Genomic DNA, 23,224 nt, shown 5'->3' on the forward strand with positions numbered 1-23,224 from the left:
CTTCACTTAACTATTAACAGAAAAAATTATACTATCCATCTTCTCAAGGACACTAAGGGGAAATTCACTTAAAATAAATTTGTGCCTCATGATAGTTTTGTTTATTTGTTATTTTTTTCTTCTTTTTTTTGACAATTAGGTGAAAATCAAGTAATGGCGCGATCGCTACTGCAAAATTAGTGCTTCTCACAATTTGCATTGGTCTCGTGCTTAGAAATACACCCAGACTACAGATAATAAAGTGTTAGGTGACAATTTCTGCTGCCATGATCTCTAGAAAATGGACGCAACCATCCCTTTTAAACAACCCTTTCTACGGGTGGTAATAGTGATACTTTAAAGTCAACATGAATTGCAGTACACAACAATAATGTGACATATTTCTGACTGTTTTTATCACTCCTGGTGGAAAAAAGTAATTCCTGAATGGAGTCAGATTGCATGAGTCATGATGTGACTAAAACAATGTCTGAATAGCTTTTGATCTAGAATTAGTGTTTTATGATGTGTGGTTAATGATTTGGCAAAAATAATTCAGAGTAAAAGCAAGTTTTTATTTCTGACGATTTACAGTTGGTGTTAAAATATGATCCCCTAATGTTAAACTAAATCATCAATGAAGGAATTGTGATTTTGTTTTTATATTTGTGTTGAGGTATTGTGCTTTAGTTTTTATTTTAGCTGAGAGGAATAATAGTTTAGCACCCAACTTTGTGCTGAACTGAGCTTTAGTTCATATTTTAACACCAACTGTAAATGGACTGATATTTTAAAACTATATGTATGTCAAGAGAAAAGGTTATTTTACTGAATCTCTCAACGAAGGCTTGCATTTTAACACCTAAAACATTATTTCACAAGACTGTTTGTCTGAAATGGAATTGTCTGTGGAAACTTTTCAACGCCCAGGTCCTCAGTGAGATAAACGGTATTTCAGCAATGTTTCTTTTGCACGTATTGTTACAAATTGTTCCAGTTCAAACTGAAGTGAACACACTTAGTACCTCCTTCAGACAAGGAGTCATTGAAGACCCCCTCGATGACCTGGCAGCTGCTCCCATCTCCTCCACAAATGCGGCAGCGATCTTCCCGAACATCCGAGCCTAGGATCCGGTCACAGCCCACATGCTGCAGATACACACGCATATTTAGAGAGGTCAGAGGTCAAGGCAAAGGCCACAATATTTACTGGCAAAAAGGAATGTAAAATTTGCAGATATTACACTAGATACATACATAGATTTGCTTCATTGTCTGTGCAAAAATGTAAATTATAATCTTTATAATAATTATAATAACTTGTATGTATTATTACATGCAGTTTTATTTCATTTATATTATGGATCTCATATAAAGCAGTTCAGTTTACTGATTTTCAGCCCCAATATGTATACTGTGATTGTACAATTTTACAGGTCTTTCTACAGTACATTTCTATTCTTCTAAAAACACAGTTTTTGATTTGTTTTTTATTTTGTCTTGACTTTAATTTACTGTAAGTTATCAATCATATCTTTCTAGCAAAAATTTGAATTCAGAACAAAACATACTCTGCTTACAAAGGATGTCTTTTTTGAATGTTGTACGGTACATGGAGTAATTAGGCATATCTCTATACAAATGAACACTTGTATGGAGCTATTTTTCATGTTTAATAAATTATGCTTAATATGAAAAGGATCAACTTCACATCATTCACAGTCAAATATTGTATCGCCATGTGCTCTGCAAAAATATTTCATGCTTGAACTGAAAATAGCAGAACCATTAGACAGCTGTGTATTCATTCATTCATTAAAAAAAAAAGTCTTCTAATATTTTAGTCAACAGTATGTATTCTGCACTATGACTCTAGACCCCATGAACATGTCAAGGACAAAGCATATGTTCAGATTTTCACACAATAAGTGATTTTATTGTGCTTTTACATTCTCTTTAAAGCTTGAAAGCTTGAGTTTTTTGAATTGCATGAAAAAAAAACAATAAATACATTCTTCAAAATTCACTCCTATTCACTTCTATTTATTCATATAATTATCCAAAATACTTTAAAATGTTCATAATCAGTAAATATGTCTATTCTGACCTAACCTGTGTCTTTATACTTTTTAAATATTTTATTATTTAATTTTAATTATATTTTGTTTTTTTTATTTTTTTTTTTGTTGTATTTTTGTTTGCCAAGGAAAAACTTGTGTGCAAGCATTTGGCAATAAAGATCTTTCTGATCCTAATTCCCCTAAGTTTCTTTTTTTCTATCCCACAGAGGAAAGTGAGTCAAGGACTCAAATGGTGTTACCATATTTAACTAATCACATGTATTAACATGTTACTTTTTGACAGCCCTAATAGAAATATCAAGGTTTGACGTATAATCTCAAGAGAAATTCCAGAATTTGAGAGATCACAAATTCACAATCCATTTTCACTGACATTGCGCAAAGCAACTGCAAGTTTCACCAAAGGGGCTAAATCTGCACAAAATCCAGACCATTAATGTAGAAACCGAAGAGTCTCTGCTGTCAGTATGTAAAATTTAACACACAAAATGAACTCCGCAACAAGCAGACCTGAAACTGCTTGAGGCTTTCCAAATCCAGGCCTGTGCAACTTCACAAAAATCGCACTAAAGCTCCAAAGACTCTTGTTGACCTGGCCTAGATTCCATAACCTGCAAATGTGTGACCTATTTCCTCACAACAACAATGATAAGTCAATGGCTGCTTGGAGCTGCTTGGACCAAATAGAGCCGAGCTTTAGGATGCATGGTTATACAGGCTGTTTTTAATGCCTTGTTCTTCAAAGCTCGTGCTTTCATAATCAAATCCTTATTGTATGGAAGCTAAGCCACCATGAGGTTGCAAACACTACTTTGATTTCTCCCCCTGCTGTTCTTCGGTTTTTATATGCACCATAAATAAGAAAGCAGAGTAACGAGTGAAGAAAGGAGACAGAGAAAGAGAGGAAAGAGAGAAGGGAAGGAAATTAATGGAGAAAGGGTGGGGGTTGAGGGAGGGGGGGGGGGGAGGAGTGGATTTTATAATGTTTGGGTGCTGGGGGCGGGGAGGGATGGATCTGGGGGGTCATCGAGTTCTTGCAGCATTCAGAGCAGAGCAGAATGGGGCTGGACTGAGCTGAACTGTTGATAAAAACAACCACTGGTCTAGACAACAGTGCAAAGATAAACAAGACAAACTCGCTCCAAAGGCGCACATGCATAAAGTACACAACAGTTTACATCAAAACATGCTAATGAACAACATATTTTAAGCCACTTTCACAATTTGTTTGATTGTTTGCTCCAAACCAGAGTTCAGTTCCAGCTGGTCTCTCTTCACATTGTACTTTTGGGCTAGAAAAACCCATCATCAAAGCAAGTACCACCATGAGTTTACCATAGTAACTAGCTAATGATTCGGATGAGTACATGCCAACTTTAATGTTTTATTCACGTTTCAGTTGCTTTCAATTTTCCACCGAAACATTATACAGAACAGCACTTGCGTTTAGCCCCAGTGGATGTATTACCAAAGGTCATTTATTTTAGGTGCCTCTACAAAAGATGTCTTTTTTAATATATTTATTCATTTATTTATGCTAATTATTTTTAATTTCAAAAACTTAACATTTAATTATATATCTAAATAAATTTGATCATTCCTTTGTATCATAATAACTAGTAGTAGTAGTGGCAGAAGTTCAAAGCCACAAACACAACAACTGGAAAAGCATATCGTATCAGAAACCTCTCAGATACGTATACTTGAAGAAAAGAGTGTGTGACTGTCTCACCTTACACTCGCCGTTAACACAAACGTCCAGAGAGTCGTCCCTGCAAGGTGTGCCGTCCACCACAGCTGGAGCGCGCTCAGTGTAGAAGTTATAGCCCTCTGCCAGGCAGTTCAGAGAACATGACTTCACTCCACCTGCAGCCAAAACGTGCAAAACATCATATCTCAACATTCATGAGCCATTTAGTCAGAAACATGTTACATACTATAAAAAAAAAAGAGGTGGCAGATACTAAGACATAGAGTTTCTCAAAAAGTTTCAAAATAACTGTGCAACAAGTTATATGCTAAAGAAAAGACAAAGGAAGCTAGTCTAAACTGACTGACATATCCTCATAGCATCACAGGACATCATAAAATCTACAAAGAAATTTAATATGAAACACACTGCAAGTAATACTAATGCCATTAAGCTCTCATTTCTTGCACAGAACTGACTCCTCACGTGTTGTGCATTGTTAACTTTACAACATTACACAATGGCGAAACAAACTTGAAAACAAACTGTTGGCAAATTCGCTCCACACTTTAATGCGCCTCCAACAATGGAGAAATGTGAATGGTGTATTTCATGCAGCCAAACAGAGCTTTATAACAATACTAACTCTGCGGGACGGCTGTAGAGTTCCACGGCTGCATGTGGTATTTTAATGAGCTTGTGAGGTTTATGTTAGTTAGTTTATTCTTCCACTGCTGTTGCATCCTTGAGTAGCAGAAGAGGGGGTCCAGGGCACATTTCAGATGACTTGCTCATAGATAAAGCAGCTGAAATGCTTTCTACACACACATACACACACTTGCTTTATTACTCTGTCTTCTCTGTAAAGGCCCTACAAATTTAAGAACACGATGGAGGGAAAAACAGCCTCTCCCAGCATATTCCCTGAGAGACAAAGAAGAAATTATGCAACTCACATGATGGGTGAGGAAAGAAGAGTAAGAGGAGACTGATGGCCTTTGAGGTCTGTCTGAAAAAAGTACCAATCAAACGTTTGGGGTCTTCTCATAAGAATCTCTTAAACCCATCCAGGCTGCATTTATTTAATCAAAAATGCAGTATAAACATTTTAAAAAATTAAATAAAAATACAGTAAAAGCAGAAACATATTTTTAAAATAGTACATTACTCCAGTTTTGGTCACATGATCCTCCATAAATCATAATAATATGCTGATTTGGTGCTCAAGAAACATTTCTGATTATTATCAAAAACAGTTGTGCTGCTTAATATTTTTGTGCAAGCCATGATACGTTTTTTAATCATAATTCTTTTCAAGCGTTCAAAACAACTTATTTGCTATATATATTTTAGCATTATATTTTTAAGTACCGCCTCTCAATATTGAGAGGCGGTACTTAAATTAGAATGCTAAAAGTTGTATGTAATTAATATAATGTTAAAGATTCAATATCCATGCCTGTATAGCTGATGTGCGCAAGCTGATAAGCAAAGCACACTGAGTGGATTAAGCACGCGATGGCACAGACATGCAAGCTTGTCGAACTCGAGCAAATATCCCATTCTCACAGATGTCACTGGAAAGTTTGTAGTTTGGTCGGATATTCCAAAAGCAAGTAAGTAAAACAATACACAAGCTAATAAAGTTACTTGACTTCTGTTGCATGATCTTGATTGCTGTTCGCTCCATTAGCACATGCATCATTTGGATTAAAACTGAATTGTAAATATAAAACAAAGAAAAATTATAGGGCCATTCACTATAAACAACATTTATTTTAAACGTCAAGCATACAATTTAAAGTGAAAGTGAAACCAGCAGCCTGTGTGAAATGTCTGTCTCTCATTCTACACCAGTACAAGTGTGTGCGTGCGTTGGGCTTGTTTTGCTTGCTTGATGTTAACTGCATTATATAAGTCACTTTGGAATTTATGTTGCAGCACATTTCAGTTGATACAAAAACATGACTTATATTGCAGAAAAAATGTTCATTGCTGTTACAAAATTTACTGAGCCACTGTAGTGGAGCAGCTCTAATGTGCACTGTGCTATTAAATTAAACATGAAATAGCAATAACCACCATAACCATTTACAAGCACCCTTATAAATGCAATTAAGGCAGTACTGCAATTAAGCTGGAGCTCATGCAAACATAACCCTTTATCTATATGCTACCTGACCCTACAGCAGAGTAAAAAAGCAGTCTGGCCCATATTTTAACAGCTGTAAGGGATTTCCATTGTAAAATCAGCTGACTTGATGAAAGCAGTGCTTGTAGCCTGCAGTGGGCTTCTCTCTGTAAGCCATTATGTTATTGGAGGGGCAGATTAAAGGCAGTTATGTCCTTGACGTCTAGCTTCACACTCATCAAAAGCAGAAACTTAAACTGGGGATTCTGGGAAGTTGGCAGTCTGCAGCCTGGCATATGGATGCCAGACTGTTATTTGCAGTTTCTCTCTCTCATTATCTCTCTCTCACATCTGTCCTGGACCCGAGCCAGTGCAGCGATTGGTTCTTTGGAGCATGGTGGTCCAGTCCTAATATCTAAACCACCTTCCAAATCCTTAAACAGTCTTAAACAACAACAATTGAGCATTTAAACATCCCCACGATCATGAAAGATTTAGGTAGGTAACTATGACATCACATGCTTCTGTTCAGTTCTCAGTACAGACATTTGTATTAGTTCAAGGGATGCACCAATATGATATCATAACGATTTATATTTTGAATCCAACATTAGATATCAGTCTACTGTTTGTGAGAATGATTACAAAAAGTCTCCCCTTAATAGCCCACATCTGTATGTTTCAAATTGCACCAAAAATATGTACAGTGGAAAACTGCTTTTAATTTTTTTTATCCCACAATCATTTAAAAAAAAAAAAAAAAAAAAAAAATATATATATATATATATATATATATATATATATATATATATATATATATATATATATATATATATATATATATATATATAAATGAGGACGAGTACCAATGCGATATGGCTGTATATCAGCATGGCTGTAATTTGGCTGTAGGCACGAATGATTCAAAATTGTTTAACCATAATTTTTACCCATCCGTCAAGTATTTGAATTTGCATTTGTTGGCTACGTCTTACAGGGTGTTGTTGAAAGTAAAAATAACTTCCTTGTTTACAACACTGTTTCAGTCTCTTTCAATATAAAAATCTTTACTGCTGACTCACTCATAAAGACAGTCTCTTGTCGCCATCTATTGATGGAATAACGTAACTAAAATCACCATTACAAACACACAGTTTCTCAATACTAAATACTATTATTTAATACTATAATTTATATAAAATATTATTTGTTGAATAATAATATTTAATAAACAACAACAACAACAATAACAGCCATCATAAAAGTTGCTAAGCAATTCAGTCAAAAGTACAAAGGCAGCGATCTGATAGACAGCATTAAAGTTTTATAAAATATAATGTGATGAAATTTTGCCCTCAGTCAAAACTATTTGCTCAGGAACAAATAATAGATTAATGAGACCAAAGACTGCCCGTTACATTTACCAAAAACAAATTATATCTCATGTTTAACCACTATAGAGACATCAAAGCAAGTGGCAAATTCCAGAAGAACTGGCTGAGGTGAGGCTGCTCTCAGCAGATATATAAGCTCTGAACGGCTGCTGACGCCCTGGAGCTCACATCTCCGAAAATATTGAAGCGAATGTTCAAATAGACATTATCTTTATAAACAAACTGCATATCTGAAGTTTAAACAACATTCTCGCTTGAAAAATTCTAAAAACTACATTCCGTGGCACATATACAGCATTATTTATAAAATTATAGTGGATTTGGGTGTCCGCCATGACATTCACTGTGAGAAATACTCACTACTACTACTCTCAAGTATTAATCTTAGTTAATGAAATTTTATTAAAATCAGAAGTTGCATCTGTTAATATTATTTAATTAATGCATTAACTAACATTAACTAATGGGACTGTATTGTGAAGTACTGTAAAATCATATAGGCTTTGTGTAAACATTTAATTCTATTGTGTTTAACAAAAGGTATGCCAACTAGAAAAAATTTAGGGTCCCATGAATATCATTTGAATATAATTTTGTGACCTATATTACGTATCAGTAAAATAGGTCACATTTATAGGACAATACCAATGTGGTAAGACTTATAGTGCATTTAAGGCAGAACTATAGCAGTTCAGAGTAAAAACAGGCTAATCGAAGTGACACAAATCAAAGTGACACAACCAGTATGTCTCGGAAAAGGTGCTTTAAAGGGCTGTGTACTTACCACCCCTGTACGGCTTCCAGGTGTAGAATTTCCCCCGGAAGGGAACACTGTCAAAGTCCGAGCACTGAATCTGCCGAAAATCCTGAGATCCGGATGGGCACTCCTAATCCACACAGAATTCAGTCAGACTGAGAATAAAGTGAAGCATGGCAACTGTGAACCGTTCTCTTCTATTGGAGTATGTCTACTCATTTAGAGGTTTAATATTTTGCCCAATGCACCAGTCTTCAATTGTCAACTAATGTAGAGGAGCACAATCCATCCACAAACAAACCAAAGTTCTAGTAATTATTTGAAGAAACGTCAGACAGATACACAGACAAATGGAGTCAGTGAGTGATGTGTGGGTATCAAACTCACATCAATGTTGCAGGATCTGAAGCGCTTCCTCTCTCCCAGACAATATTTTCCTCCAACTGTTGGCCTGGATCCACACAAAGACAGGCATAAGATACATCTGAGTGTATTTTCAATGTAACTCAATTACAAAATCATTCTGCTAAGCCAGACATCTTCTGTCCTTCTGTTAGTTTTTCCGATTTTCCCTGGCATGTTGACAGACTAGGTTCATTGAGTACAACAGGCTGAGAGTAAGAACATTATGAATCATCAAATCACTCGTATACACTAATGTTCAATGTAACAAAGTTTGGGGTGGGTATGATTCTTTAAATGTTTTTGAAAGATGTATCTTATGCTCACAAAGGCTTCATTTATTTGAATGAATATTATTGTATTTACTCCTGTGCTGGAAAAAGCAGCCTTCAGTGTCGCATGATTTTTCAGAAACCATTCTAATATGCTGAAGTAGTGCTCAAGAAAAATTTCTTATTATTATTATAAGTGTTGTGCTTTTTTCAGGGTTCTATGATTAATAGAAACTTTACAAGAACATTTATTTGAAATACAAATGTTTTGTTAAGTTAACATTTTAAATGCCTTTACTGTCACCTTTAAACAGTTTGCTGTTTCCTTGCGTGGTAAAAGTATTAATTTCTTATAAAAAAAATAATAAAATAAAAAGATCCCAAACTTCTGAACAGAATTTTATACTGTATACATAAAATACTTGGATGTCCAACTACACTGCACAGAATACTGTATCCCATAATGCAACATGCTTGATTGGTCTTCCATTTCCATTGTGATAAATGAACCATAAGTAATGTCATCTCATTTTGACCAATTATTTGGTTAGTTATATATTTTATATTTTTACACAAAATTAAAATTAAAAATAATTTATTTTACAATGCTTTAACTGGATGCCACACACATACAACATAATGAGGTAATATGACAATGTAGAAAAATCAAATAATGCCTATTTTTTCCACTTACTATTTAAAAAAAAATAGTAGGTAGCATACTGTGCAGTATTCAGTCAATAGCAAGCTGAATTCCATTTCGAACATTGTCATTCACAGAATGTAGCATATGACCATTGTCATTAAATAATACCACCAATGATCTGTCCGATCAAACAGTGTTAATCAATCAAATGACTCTAACTCACCTGGGGCTGTCACAATGGCGAATAGAGGATGAGACTCCGCCCCCACAGGTGCGACTACATTCCTCCCATGGCGACCAGTGGCCCCACCCACCATCTATCCCCTCTGGACGTGTTCCATATGGCACACACACTCTTTTGTAGCACCACTGATGAGAAAATATTATTAATCAACATAAAACAGTAGACATGGCTGTGTTCTGCTATTCCTGGCATACAGGGGCGCTGTCATGGGGGGTGTAGAATATGCCAGGCATATAGACCCAGGAAGCTAGGGGACCACAAATCACGACTTTGTATTTTTTTTTATTTTATTTTTTTAAGCGTGTCGTCTTGCACTTTAACAGACAAATACACTTTACCAATTTGACATGGTGTACTGTGGGGTGTTACTCAGACAGCCGTGTTTCTGACATCTAGAGCTCTGCATTTCAGCCAGAGCCTGACGAGCCCCTACTTAGTTACGCCCCTTTAGGGCCGAGCTTCAGGAAAATTTTCACGTCATAGCTCATATGCGAGCAGCCTGTTTTAGGCTTCTCCTTATTTTTATTTTATTTTAGACATCTATCAATTATGGTGATGAAAAAGATTTTCCATGCTGGTGGAAACAACATGAGACCATGCTACTGCGACTGTCAAAACCGACTCGCACTGTGTTTAGTGTCCCTGCCAGCAGCAGCAGCGAGTGTGCCTTCAGTGCAAATAGAAGAGTTAGGCTATAGAAAAAAGGGAGGACTGGCTTTAAACTAGGGCCGCCCCTGACCAGAGATTAATTATTTAAATTCTATATTATAATGAGCCTTTAATATTTAGGCTAGCCTATTTTTCAAGCGCACGCAATAGGCTAAAACTTCCCACAAAGTGCCAGCAAAAGTACTTAACATGAATGTGTATAGGGGAAATGGTAAGGAGATATTTGAATTTATTAATAAACTAGTGTTTTCTGAGTCAGTGTCACAAAGATGAAGCTGACGATCCTGACTCGCCATCTCCTCATTGGATGCGACTTTAGAGAGAAATGTATCTTTATGGATTACATAATGAAAGAGTTTTTGTTTTTATTTAAATTATTTTGTTTTAAAGTAGTAATTTAAAGCTTTCTATAGATATATTTATCATGTCTGAGGCAAGTTTCGGTTCATTTGTGTGTAGCACTCCTGTTCAAGACCAAGACGGCAAAAAAGAGCATCCTGTTTGTTTTCTTCATTTTACAAAAGCACAACGTTTTGTAGATATTATGATTGCACACAAATAAAAGTAGACCCTTTACAGTTCCGAATGATGTATTACTCTTTTCTTTATGAGCAAAAATGACGGCGTTAAGTTGTTTATACTGTTATTAAGAAAAAAATGCAAGTGATTGCGCTGGTGCCTCAATGTCCTGCAAAGCGCGCTTTAGCTTCCACTCTTCACACAAACACTTACTGGCTTATTTCTTTATTTTTTATCAAATAAATACAGACTTGATGAGCATAAGAGACTCGAGTAAAAATCTTTAAAAATCTAACTGATTTTGAATGGTAGCCTATATATAAAAAGTTATATTAATGCGGCACTTGACATATGCACACACCACTCGCACACAAATCAGAGCACAGAAACTTGTCTACGGCCCGCTGCCCCGCGACTCGTTAATTTGATACTGGATCACTACATTATATTACTCAACAACGAGGAGGTAAAATCGCTGTTTTTAACTAAACTCACAACTTCATTTTTGTAGAAAGAGATGCACAGATGCAGGTAATTCACAAACGCAACTTCCATCTCTCTCTCTCAAATGGCCATATTTCTAACGTGAAATTACTCTGTTTCTGTGAATGGCTCGCGTGCAGGCTCGGCAGAAGTGCGGATCGAGGGTGCATAACAGCCGCATAGGGGGCGCTCCCGAGCACCATTCGTAACGCTAAAATGACATATGGGACATCGTACGGTCTCGTGGTCTTAACGGACACGCGTACGTGTCTGGCCATTGTCCATAATACCGCAAGTGCACATGAAGTGTTCCATTTGGGACAGGGCCATATATAGGGTGTCCCATTTTTAATTTTAACATTCAGAAGGGTCGCGAGCACCCCCTTTGCAGCAGTTATGTGCCCTCGATCCACACTTCTGCCGAGTCCGCACTGGGACGAGCTCCGCAGCAGATTTCTACCCGACAGTCAAAGCGGCATTACGAAAGTGCAGACTCAGAGGAAAACCGCGCTGGTTTAAAGGGTTAGTTCACCCAAATATTAAAATTATGTCATTAATTACCCACCCTCATGTCGTTCCAAACCCATAAGACCTACGTTCATCTTCGGAACACAGTTTAAGATATTTTAGATTTAGTCCGAGAGCTTTCTGTCCCTCCATTGAAAATGTATGTTGACGTATGACGCTGCTGACGTGTTTTTTGGTGCGCCCAATAACAAAGATAACACGTCAGCAGCGTCGTACGTCAACAGTCACAGCAGTCGCACTCAAAACAGACCTGGAAGAGAAGACAATGCTGAATAAAGTCGCAATATTTTTATTTTTGGACCAAAATGTATTTTCGATGCTACAACAAATTCTAACTGACCCTCTGATGTCACATGGACTACTTTAAAGATGTCTTTATTACCTTTCTGGACATGGACAGTATACCGTACATACATTTTCAATGGAGGGACAGAAAGCTCTCTGACTAAATCTAAAATATCTCAAACTGTGTTCCGAAGATGAACGGAGGTCTTACGGGTTTGGAACGACATGAGGGTGAGTCATTAATGACAGAATTTTAATATTTGGGTGAACTAACCCTATAAGGTGCCATTTGGGACAGGGCCTGTGGTGGTTACGGCCCTGGATATGAAACTAAAAGTTTTAATTTTTTAGGTTAAACATTTAAGCTAACATTGTGATATGATTTAAGTGTTTCATATCTATAGATTTCAACCTGTCCTCCAACTAATACGCTCGTATAGGTCGTTTGTCCAAATCCCTGAAATACGACCCATCAGAGCGTATACTACAATTGCGCCCCTATCGGCAAAAGGTCGTTTTCATATTAATGTTTTGTACTCTTTTATTTGCACTGTGATTTGTGTTTCGTGTAGCTCAGTTGGTAGATTATTGCGTTATACCTTGATATGCAATCATGCTATCATGGGTTCGATCCTAGAGAACGGACATGCACGTAAAATGTATATGCTCAATAAATCATAATTTAGCATGATTTCTGTGAGGGTTAGGTTTAGGGGGTGGGGTTAGGTGTGTTCATTCGAACGAATAAGCCACCTAGTAAAATATGTAAGAATTACGGTGAGATCGGAGTAATAAGTCCACACATTGCATTTAAATAAACGTGCATTTTGATTGGTAATGACGTTATACGTCATTTCATGACGACAGACGCAACGCGATACTGTCATTATTTTTACCCCCTCTAGAGGCCGCTTAACTTTAACACGTAAATATAGGTCGTAATAAGGTGCTTGCACAAACGACCTATATGGTCGTTTTTTGTTGGAGGACAGGCTCATAGATTTTATTCCAGGCAAGTCATGTTTATTTCAGAAGGCTAAATTCAATTTAATCAAACGTAATTAACTCATTGTCTGCCGATGTCTGTCGTTAATTAAAAAAAACTATAAATTAACAAACAAAAAAATGTTCCAAACATATTTCTAAATTAACTTATTAATAAAGAAACGAAAAGAAATATAACCACTTTGCCATTAAAAACAAAACTGAACTATTTTACTGGCTGCAATAGCAGCTGTGCAATGGTGAAACGAGAGAGAGAAAAAGAGACACGGGCACCAGTCGGACTCGGGCCAAGAATTCTGATAATCTGTCGGACAATTTATTTATAGTTTCTTTCAATTTCTTATAAAGCGTCAAACGAAAAGACACATTCATCTGAAGAAGCGGGGCTACATTTCGGTCTTGCATACCTCCCTTAAAACTCTTCATGGCGCCACTGCTGGCATGTTCCCAGAAATCATTGTGCTTACCCCTTTTTCGATGGTGCTGGTCTGACAGATGGTGCCCTCGGCTGCTGGGATACTACTGGTGATGCAGCGATTCCCTTTACTCATGCACCAAAGCTCACTGCACACTTCCTGAACACACACACACAAGCCACTAAACAAAACTCCAGATAAGGCGGAAAACAGTAGGATGGTCATACGTGCCATTTTTACGGGACACGTCCTGTCCAGGATTTCTGTATTTTGCTTTGTTTCCTGTTTTTATACTTGCTGAGGTAATGATCGAAATGTAGCTTGACCAATAATGTGCAGGCATTGTACATAATCGATCGATCGTGGCGCGTTAGAAGGTGGGATCTTCAGAGAACGGTCAAAGCAATGCAAATATCCGCGTATATTAGATGTATTCGTTCGACTTGAAGCAGCGCTGCGCAGATCGATCGATGTTTGACATCAAAGTACCGCGAGAGCGATTCGAAAGAATAAGGAGCTGCTCTCTATAGTTTTCACTGGCAATATAGAAATCCTGTACAGGATAGGTCCCGTAAAAATGGCACGTATGGTCACCCTAGTAAAAAACAGACCTTAAGAAACCCTCATGAGATTGAAGAAATGTATGGAAAGCGCAGAAATTGGACATATCTTCACCAAACAACTTATTCCGATGTGGCTATGTGGATGCGAAGGTGTTCTGAGCATTTTTAGCATGTTGTAGTTATATAATGGTACTGTTTTTGTTTCTGATGTGGATCAGATGCCCCCACAAATAAAAAGAAGTAAAGAACACACTGCACTTCAGACCTACCTAATTACTTCCTGCTTTATTAGACTACATAGTTACATTGAGAGCTGAACTAGTGTTTGTTATCCTCCTACAGATCTTCAGTTTCCTGCAACGGTATCCAATAAATCAGTCAATACCTAAAGCTTGACTCAACGAGAGCAGACATAGCACACTACACAGACTGAGCTCTGAGCTCCATTGTGGGTCTGTGGAGGTGTAAGGGTCAGGCTTGGCTGGCAGAGAATAGAGCCGCAAACCAAAGAGAAGCAAACTTTTGACTAACTTGTGGTTTTGGACAAAAGTGGCAGAATGCCAGTGTCTGAAGGCTTGGGGGGAGCAAAAAGATGGAATATTACAGCCAGTGAAAGGTAGAACGACCATCTGGTGCAGATTTACAGAGAGAGAGATAAAGAGTGTACTAAATGATTTACTGTGGGGATAAAGGCAACCTGGATAGGACCATAACCCATAATTCATCTGTACAAAGACTCTACTTGAGCATAGATGTCCTACTCTAGGATGGTTATATACTTCTAAATGAGATATTTTAAGAAGAGTCAATATACAAATAATATAATTTTACAGATTTAAAAAAAAAGAAATATTTTAAACATGTTTTGAATAGCTCACCAAAATAAAAAAAGAAAATGTTCTAGCAAATCATGACTTCAGCACAAAAAGTTATCTTATGCCTTTGGAACACAAAATATTGCATATGCATAGTATGACTATCATATTTTTTTTTGTTACTTATAATATAAACATCTAATATCTATGTTCTAATGTCTAAAACACAATGCTGTTCTTGTATGGTGATGTACACTACCATTCAAAAGTTTGGGGTTTTGGATTTTTTAAATGTTTTTGAAAAATGTCATTTAAATAAAACTGATACATTTTGCAGGATTCTTTGATGAATAGAAGGTTTAATGTCACTGACCCCAAACTTTTGAATGGTACATCAGAAAAAACATGGTATTGTCATGGTACCATTGTCAAAAATCATGCTCATCTGCATTTTTAATAGATGATGATGATGATGGAATTTTCTTTCTTGGGTGAAGAACTGTTGTCGATTACACTGAGTGATGCAAGTACCCCGTATTTACACTGACGAGACTTCACTCCATACTGAAAGCGGCACTGCTCGTCTGCATCATAGGCTTGGCCAGGGGCTGTGGTGGGGTAAACAAATTCCTGCTTGGGGGGAACATTGTTGAGGCAGGAACCCATGCCAGAGCTGAGAAACAATCAGAAAGAAAACATAATGGGTGTGTGAGAAGTGATGGAAGTGTAAAGGCTAGTTCATGCTGCCCTGATGCCAACAAACACTAAATTCCAACAATTATGGGATTTTTTTGTTTTTTTTATCAGTGTGTCGTGAAAAAAAAAATAGATTCCTCCCTCAATGGTTAGGAACCTATTTTAATCACCATAGAAAGAAATTTACACAAAAGTGCCACGGACTATTTTGATACTATTTTAATATAGTCTAAAGTTTTATTTATTCCTGTGATAGCAAAGATGAATTTTCAGCAGCCATTACTCCAGTCTTCAGTGTGACACGATCCTTCAGAAATCATGCTAATATGTTGATTTGGCACTCAAGAAACATATTATTATTATTAGTTAAATAATAATATAATAATTAGTTAAATATTAACAGTAATAATAAATAATAATTTGTTAAATATTAACAGTTAAATATTAAAGTTTATAAAAATAAAACAGCACATATTTGAAATAAGATTTTTTTGTAACAACAAAAGAAGTCTTTACTGTAGTGTATAAAAATAAACAATATTTAAAATGAAAAGAAAAAGATTGGATTAAAATGTACAACAAATATTCATTAAAATATTTGAAAAAAAAAGTGAACTAGCTGTCAGAAGACTTCAGGCATAGTTTACAATGTCCAAATATTAATTAGCCTGTATATTGGTCTACAATTATTAACGAGATACTCCATCCCAAAATTAAAATTTTGTCATTAATCACTTACCCCCATGTCGTTCCAAACCCGTAAAAGTTTTGGTTTTCATCCAAAATATCTTAAATTGTGTTCTGAAGACGAACAGAGCTTTTACGGGTTTGGAACGACATGGGGGTAAGTGATTAATGATAAAATTTTCATTTTGGGGTGGAGTATCCCTTTAAGCACCTCATGTAACAAATGCCTCTTAAACACAAACTTAGATGGTCATGTTGAATGAGTTTAAACAGACATTCACATCACTCATTTTTATAATCCAATCCTTTAAAAATTTATGTTACTAAAATTCAGTAATGATATGGTCAATATTTCACACTAAATCCAATATGTCTCAGTGAAAATACAGATCTCAGACTGAGGCAGCAGACGCACTCGAGGAAGTCGGTGATGTAATCGCGGCTGCAGGCAGACCAGACGAAGGGGTTAGTCTTCATGGTGATGTGGGCAGCCATGAGTTTAGCGGTCTCCTGACTGCGCACCCCACATTCATTGCCAACACCATCATGATTCATCCCAAACCTGAAAGAGAGAGATGAATGATTTTATGGAATTATAAAAATGGAATCCCATGGTCCTGGTTACAGAATGTGAACATACATACCCAAACCTATCAGCACCTCTCACAAACCTATGCAATCATATACACAGTGAAACATATGCCCCCTTGTCTGGACAGCCCCAGTGTGCAGTGTCATATGGCCATCAGTTCAAAGGTACCTGGATGAACCATAAGGACCAGACCACTAATGACTTCACCACCTATGAAAACAACTCTGAGGCCCATGAGCGTAGCCAGGGCAACAATGTGCTGAATGACCCAGCACAAACAGAGATCAGATCTGTACCATGACGGGGGAAAAAATGCTTTCAACTACCAAAGCAGCAGAAATGACAACACAACTGCCTTTTAAGGAAGTATTCCAAAGTGTGATATCAACCAGGCTTGCCCATATATTTAGATTTCCCATACTCGGAATTTGTGCTCTGCATTTATCCCATCCAAGTGCACACACACACATACTGTGAACAAACACCCGGAGCAGTGGGCAAGATATAAATATTACAAGACTGAGAGAAAACATTAGTGTAGTGGTTGATAAGTAAGGGATAATGTACATCCAGCCGGTTGTTCTCGCAGAATAAACCCCTTCAGGCTGATGCAAGACCCCTCCGCGATCACCCTGTCGGGTTTATTCTGTGAGAACAACCGGCTGGATGTACATTATCCCTTACATAACATACCTCTGAATTTCGTGACTGACCATTCAGAAACAAGTATTCCACAGAGCCGTGTAATAATGAGCATTATTTGTATTTAAAAGTCTCCAGTGATTTTAGAGTTCATCCTTGAATTTAACCTAAGTTTGTTTTGGTAGGCCACTCAGAGTAGAGGTCAAATGTCAAGGGTCAGAGTTGAGAGGATATCCCCTGATGACTCAAGTAGGCAAAACTGGAATTTCAGATGTAATTATGTCTTATAGTAGAGCTTCAAAAGGTTTTGGAATATGAAAGTTTTGGAATATACTATATACTGACAATTTTGTCACAGTTTAGGTACATCAGGGTTTCCCAAACTTTTTTGTCAGCCGAACCCCTTTGAACTAAAAATACTTAATGCCTTCTGAGATTTTAAGTTAATATTTCAATAATTTAACAACACATTTGAATGTTCACAATTCTCTGACTTTGTTTATTGGTCACATTAAAAGCAGGTAAAAAATTAAATACTGAATCTCTTTTAATAAGCATTTCATTTTATTTTATATTTTTGTATTTTTTTTTTTTTCATTTTACATGTTTATTATCTAATGAATTAGCTTTTAATTAATTCACAAACCACCTGCAGTTCCCTCTTGACCCAAAGTAAACAGCATCAATCATCAAAATTCAGGCCAAAAGACACACAGGAACAGAGGAACATAAGAAGCAAGGAAGGCAGTAGAGGAATTGGAGGTGACTCACGTGTGTCCTATCTCGTGTGCAATGGTGAAAGCAGTCGCCAGACCAATGTCTTCATTGATGCTACAGCTTCTCTCTGGCTCACACATACCGCCAACAGGTGCCAGACCTGATACGGACACACGTGTGCACACAGGCACAGTGACATGGACACACATACACATATATGCTACAATACTATCCACCTTATTTTTAACGTAAGAGTGGGCCGGGTCTTTTTAACTCGGCTTACTGTGTCAGCCACTTTCAGTTATTTCATCTGTACAAAAGGAGTACATGTTATGTTGATTAAAATTGCAAACTTGTATTTGTTATCATATTATCATATTTTTAACCCAATTACAATAAAAAATTTTTTTTGAAAAATTGTTTTTAAATTTTATTTAATTTTTTTTATTTTAGTTGTTGTTTTGTTGTAGCTGATAGTTTGTTGGTTCCACACATTCACAGGAAATAGCTTTCTTCCACAATGAAAAATAAGGTGTATATGCAAATACACATATATGCAAATCGTACTACAGTACTGCTGATTAGTTAATTAATTAATTAGTCACTACAAACTAATCAAAATTAAAAGTGAAAACTAACCAGTACCAATAAACCTTCGATTAGCTTGGTTAAGAACAGAGAAGAAATGAGAATTTATCAATGAATAAGAAAATACTTAATATATGCAGACAAATAAGGCAATTAATTATGGATGATTGAATGGATTGGTAGGTTGGATGGATGGATGGATGGGATGGACAGATTGATTGGTAGGATGGATGGATAGGATGGATAGATTGATGGGATGATAGATGTATTGGTAGGATGGATAGATTGATGGGATGATAGATGGATTAGTGGGATGGATGGGATAGATAGATTGATGGGATGGATAGATGGATTGGTAGGATGGATGGATGGATGGGATGGATAGATGGATTGGTGGGATGGATAGATGGATTGGATAGACTAGTAGAATGGATAGATTGGTAGGATGGACAGATTGGATAGATTGGTAGAATGGATTAATTGGACAACTGAATGGATCGGTTAAATGGATAGATGGATGTCTTACCAAGTGTTCCACAGGGTTTGTTCTTGTAGATGCAGATGTCATACCTGAAAACACACCAGATTTATGATGTTTTTTAAATTATTTTTGGGTGAATAAACTGCTTGGGTTTCCACAGAACACATACACAGTGTTATTGTGTATTTGGTAAAGTTAATGTAGGATTGGAAAGTGTTATGATAAGAGTGTGAAGATAATGGAGGTGTGTGATTGTTGAATCGAGCAGACATACCCTCTGATATAACCTCCAATATAACGACTCAACACTTCCCACAATTTCTCTTTCTCTCTGCTACTCTCTTTCACTATAACTCTCTGTTTCTTTCTCATATTTCACGTTATCTCTCTCACTCAACTCTGAGGCACAGGAATTCAACCTAACTCCTCATTGTGTAGATTAAAGCTATAGCATGATTTACCATAAATCGCTTGTTCTTCCAAACACACACTTCAAGTACATTACAGCCATTTTAATTATGACCTGTTGCCTTGTAGAACCAATGGAGTGCTTCAAAATATTAGACAGATGTTAGTGTGTGCGTGTGTGTGTTGAAAAAGTTTTTAAAAGCATATACTGAAATATGCTGACCTGGTGATGAGGACTGCTGTATCATGGTGAGCAATTCCATTGTCAGGGATGGCATTTCCATGTCCGTTCCGGTGCAGGATGGACTTTTGCCACTTGCAGAAACTGTCTAAAGACTTCCCTGCATGATGGTTTATCTCTAGTGTGGGCTGGCAAGAGAGGAAAGGAAAAATTTGGATCAGATAAACTTGGATCAGATTTATTGCATATACATCGTACTCTTTGTGTATAATTTGATGAGATAAATGTATGTGCATGCTCATATGTATTTGTAGTACAGTAAGAGCCTAAAATTTTTTCCCAACTAGGCTGATACTGGACTTCTTTTTAACAGATGACAATATGCTGGTTCTTTCAAGCTGAAATATTTCAATTCTGTGCAAAACAAAACTGCATAAGTATTGATTGTTTTCAAAAAGGTTTCACAGAACACTTCTTCCATTTGCCATTGGTACAGTATGCATATGGCTCACATATAGTGTCTACACCTTAAGGTGAGATCAAATTAGCAAAAATGTCGACCAAAAAATTTGCAAGGAAAGACGGTCCATATCGTAGCAATACATGAGGCAAGCAGCTTTATAGCAGTTAATGCAGCACATTTAGTTTTAAACGTGCAACAAACATGAACCTGATGTGAAATTTGCATGGGAATTTCTCCTCTCTAGTCATGCAAAATTCCAATCATGTCGATTCCTAAAGAGATCCATTTTCACCAGTGGGGACTTTTTTCATATGAAAGTAAATGTGGCAGTCTGTGCGGACTTGAACATGCACATCTCTGAGCCATTTCTCTGCTTTATTGATAAATTTACAGTTGATGAGGGCTTGTATGGTAATACAGACACAACAAACACACTGCTAGAATGTACAAAAAGACAGACAGTTATTCCCTACCACTATGCCTGGCACCATCACCCAAGACACAGATTCATAACCTAATGCCCACACTGGCATAGTCTATAATTGTAACTGATTGACTACTGTGGTGGAGACGAGGAGACGAAGAGGATTAACATGAAACAGTATTTTATTTGCCAGAAACACACACGTAGGACATTCAATTCCAGACAAAGACAGACTGCACAAACACAAACTTAAATACACAGGGAAACCAGGATGATGACTAGACACACCTGGAACACAATTAGGACAGGAACAGGAAGGACCAAATAAGGAAAACAGGAACATACACGTGACAGTAATTGTATCATCCCACAATCCAGGGCTCAGAGTCCTAACTTTCCAGGTTTCCTCTACCACAGGGGGTGGCGGGGTGTTCTCATCTGGAAACGAACCATGTTTGGTTCCATGAAACCTCAGCGCGCCACACGGTGGCTATCTCAACACGGCTAATACTGCTCCTAATGACCGGTCTCCTATCATTTGTCAAATGACATTATGCGGAACAAATTACAGGGGGATTTATTTTTAGCTGTCTGCGATTTGGGATCATTAATGCTTCATTAAATACACCGCAAAACCGCACTCCTGTCCTTTCCCTGCCCTGCGTCGTCTGTAGGAGCCTGTTTGAGGTCGGCGTATTCCAGAGATCCCACGGAGCAAGCCAACTCGCTCATGTGGTGTCGTCATGCCCCACTCAGGACAGAGGTGGAAGCCTGAATGCATGACAGAGTCAGATTGATTGCATTTAAATGCAGGCAGCAAGAACAGGAGCAGTACAGTTTGGCTTCCCCTTAGATTTTGCTAGATTTTTTACACATTTTTTTAGGCCCTGTACATTCATGAGTGTGGCAAAATGAGAGGTCAACAATCAACAATAAGAGCAGTCATGGCAGGTTCTCTGGACACACCCAGCAGAGCCGGGTAGCAAACAGTCCAGACTTATGTGGACTGTCTCAACTGCCTCAGACTAGGAAGCTTTTGCCTGTAAATACACAAACAAGGAATTCTTTGACAGGTAAAATAAGCCAGACTAAGGCTTATATATGTATGTGTTTGGTTGTCACAATCATGAAATTTTGTCTGATGAATAATTTGTATATAAATAATTGCAATAAATATTGCTTATGTTGCTAGTAAGCTTAATGCACATGTTCTTGGAATTATACAATAAAGTGTATGTTTCGTTCAGGATTTTACAAAGTTTTTAAATATTGCACAGGGCTAGAATTGCAAGAATGACAATATTTGAAATATATTTTTTAATATTTTAATATGCAGTTTTCCTATAAAACTACATATTAGTATAAAACTACTTAATGTTTGAAATTGTGATACATTTCAGAATTCTTTGATAAATAGAAAGTTCAAAAGAACTGTATTTAAATTAGAAATCTTGTCTAACAATCTAAATGTCTTTACTGTCATTTTTGTTAAATTTAACACATCTTAGTGAAAAAAAAAACGTACAGACCCCAAACTTTTTAACAATTATATTTCTATCCTAAATCCTTCAGTCAAAATTTTAAAATAATATATTTGTATATTTTACATTAAATGAGCGGTTGATCAGCTTTTTTCAAAGGCTTGCTTGTGTTTATGGGGTGCAGTGTAACAAGTGCTCATGCATCGGTTTAAAAAAAACACATTATTTTCACATATTTTACCTTCATTCTACACAGCTGTTTCCATTCTTATCAAAACAGCCTGTTGACTTCCTAGTTCTATGAAGCCCCTCCACAATGGGCTCATATTGGTTAGCTGGCCCAATGTGTTGTGATTATTACTACCATTACGGCCATTTGCATGTTTCTGGGGGCACGGTTTATGTAAACATCGGGGTTAGTGATATCACAAACCTGGGAAGAAGCTTGTTGTAGTTCCTACAAGCCTTTTTTTGTAGTCCTTAAACAGCATTGGAATTTAAAGTGCACAAATACTGTGATCAGGCAAATGTAATAAATGTAACAGTCCCCTAGGCAAATGTGCTTCAGTTATAGTACCTGGTCTTCCATGAGTAGAATAAGCCTCGTCACTACGATGTTCACTGCGTTCCCCAGGCTAGAATCCTGGAACAGTTTGGCAACCTGACCTCCAGGGAAACAAGAAAAAACCAGTCTTAAAAACGGGCCAATTGTCTGTTTTTAGACCTTTCTAATCCTGCTGTTTACTGTAAAGATGGACATTTTACAGTCTACTATAAAACCAGTGCTAACTGCTGCGCTGGGGCTGCGAGGTGAGGTAATCCATTCATTAAATACATTCCACAGGTGTGAATCTATTTGTAATAATGCCACAAATCTCCCATGGGGATTATAAATTGGAGAGAGAAATATGGATCTTCAGGGTGACAGAAGACAGTTACTTTGACAACTGGTTTTCATTTAATCATTATTCTTTGAGCCAATACA

General features: G+C 37.0%; 1 protein-coding gene across 2 annotated transcripts in view; it reads right to left on the bottom strand.

The window, feature by feature from the left end:
- adamts10 (ADAM metallopeptidase with thrombospondin type 1 motif, 10) overlaps positions 1-23,224 on the bottom strand; it is a 51,425-nt gene that overhangs the window by 13,506 nt on the left and 14,695 nt on the right. Inside the window, exons 6-17 of one of the 2 annotated variants that reach the window (XM_042762057.1) lie at positions 22,817-22,900; positions 19,914-20,059; positions 19,328-19,371; positions 18,268-18,373; positions 16,678-16,824; positions 15,411-15,552; positions 13,553-13,660; positions 9,576-9,721; positions 8,420-8,483; positions 8,060-8,162; positions 3,793-3,926; positions 1,005-1,128 (exon numbers count right to left, since the gene is read on the bottom strand). In XM_042762057.1, the coding sequence (XP_042617991.1) occupies positions 1,005-1,128; positions 3,793-3,926; positions 8,060-8,162; positions 8,420-8,483; positions 9,576-9,721; positions 13,553-13,660; positions 15,411-15,552; positions 16,678-16,824; positions 18,268-18,373; positions 19,328-19,371; positions 19,914-20,059; positions 22,817-22,900 (1,348 nt within the window). Of the gene's footprint in view, positions 1-1,004; positions 1,129-3,792; positions 3,927-8,059; positions 8,163-8,419; positions 8,484-9,575; positions 9,722-13,552; positions 13,661-15,410; positions 15,553-16,677; positions 16,825-18,267; positions 18,374-19,327; positions 19,372-19,913; positions 20,060-22,816; positions 22,906-23,224 lie in introns of both variants that reach the window. The other variant, XM_042762058.1, reaches the window with a different exon arrangement.

This window comes from Cyprinus carpio, chromosome A8 (genome assembly GCF_018340385.1).
Source record: "Cyprinus carpio isolate SPL01 chromosome A8, ASM1834038v1, whole genome shotgun sequence".
NCBI classification, from domain to species: Eukaryota; Metazoa; Chordata; class Actinopteri; order Cypriniformes; family Cyprinidae; genus Cyprinus; species Cyprinus carpio.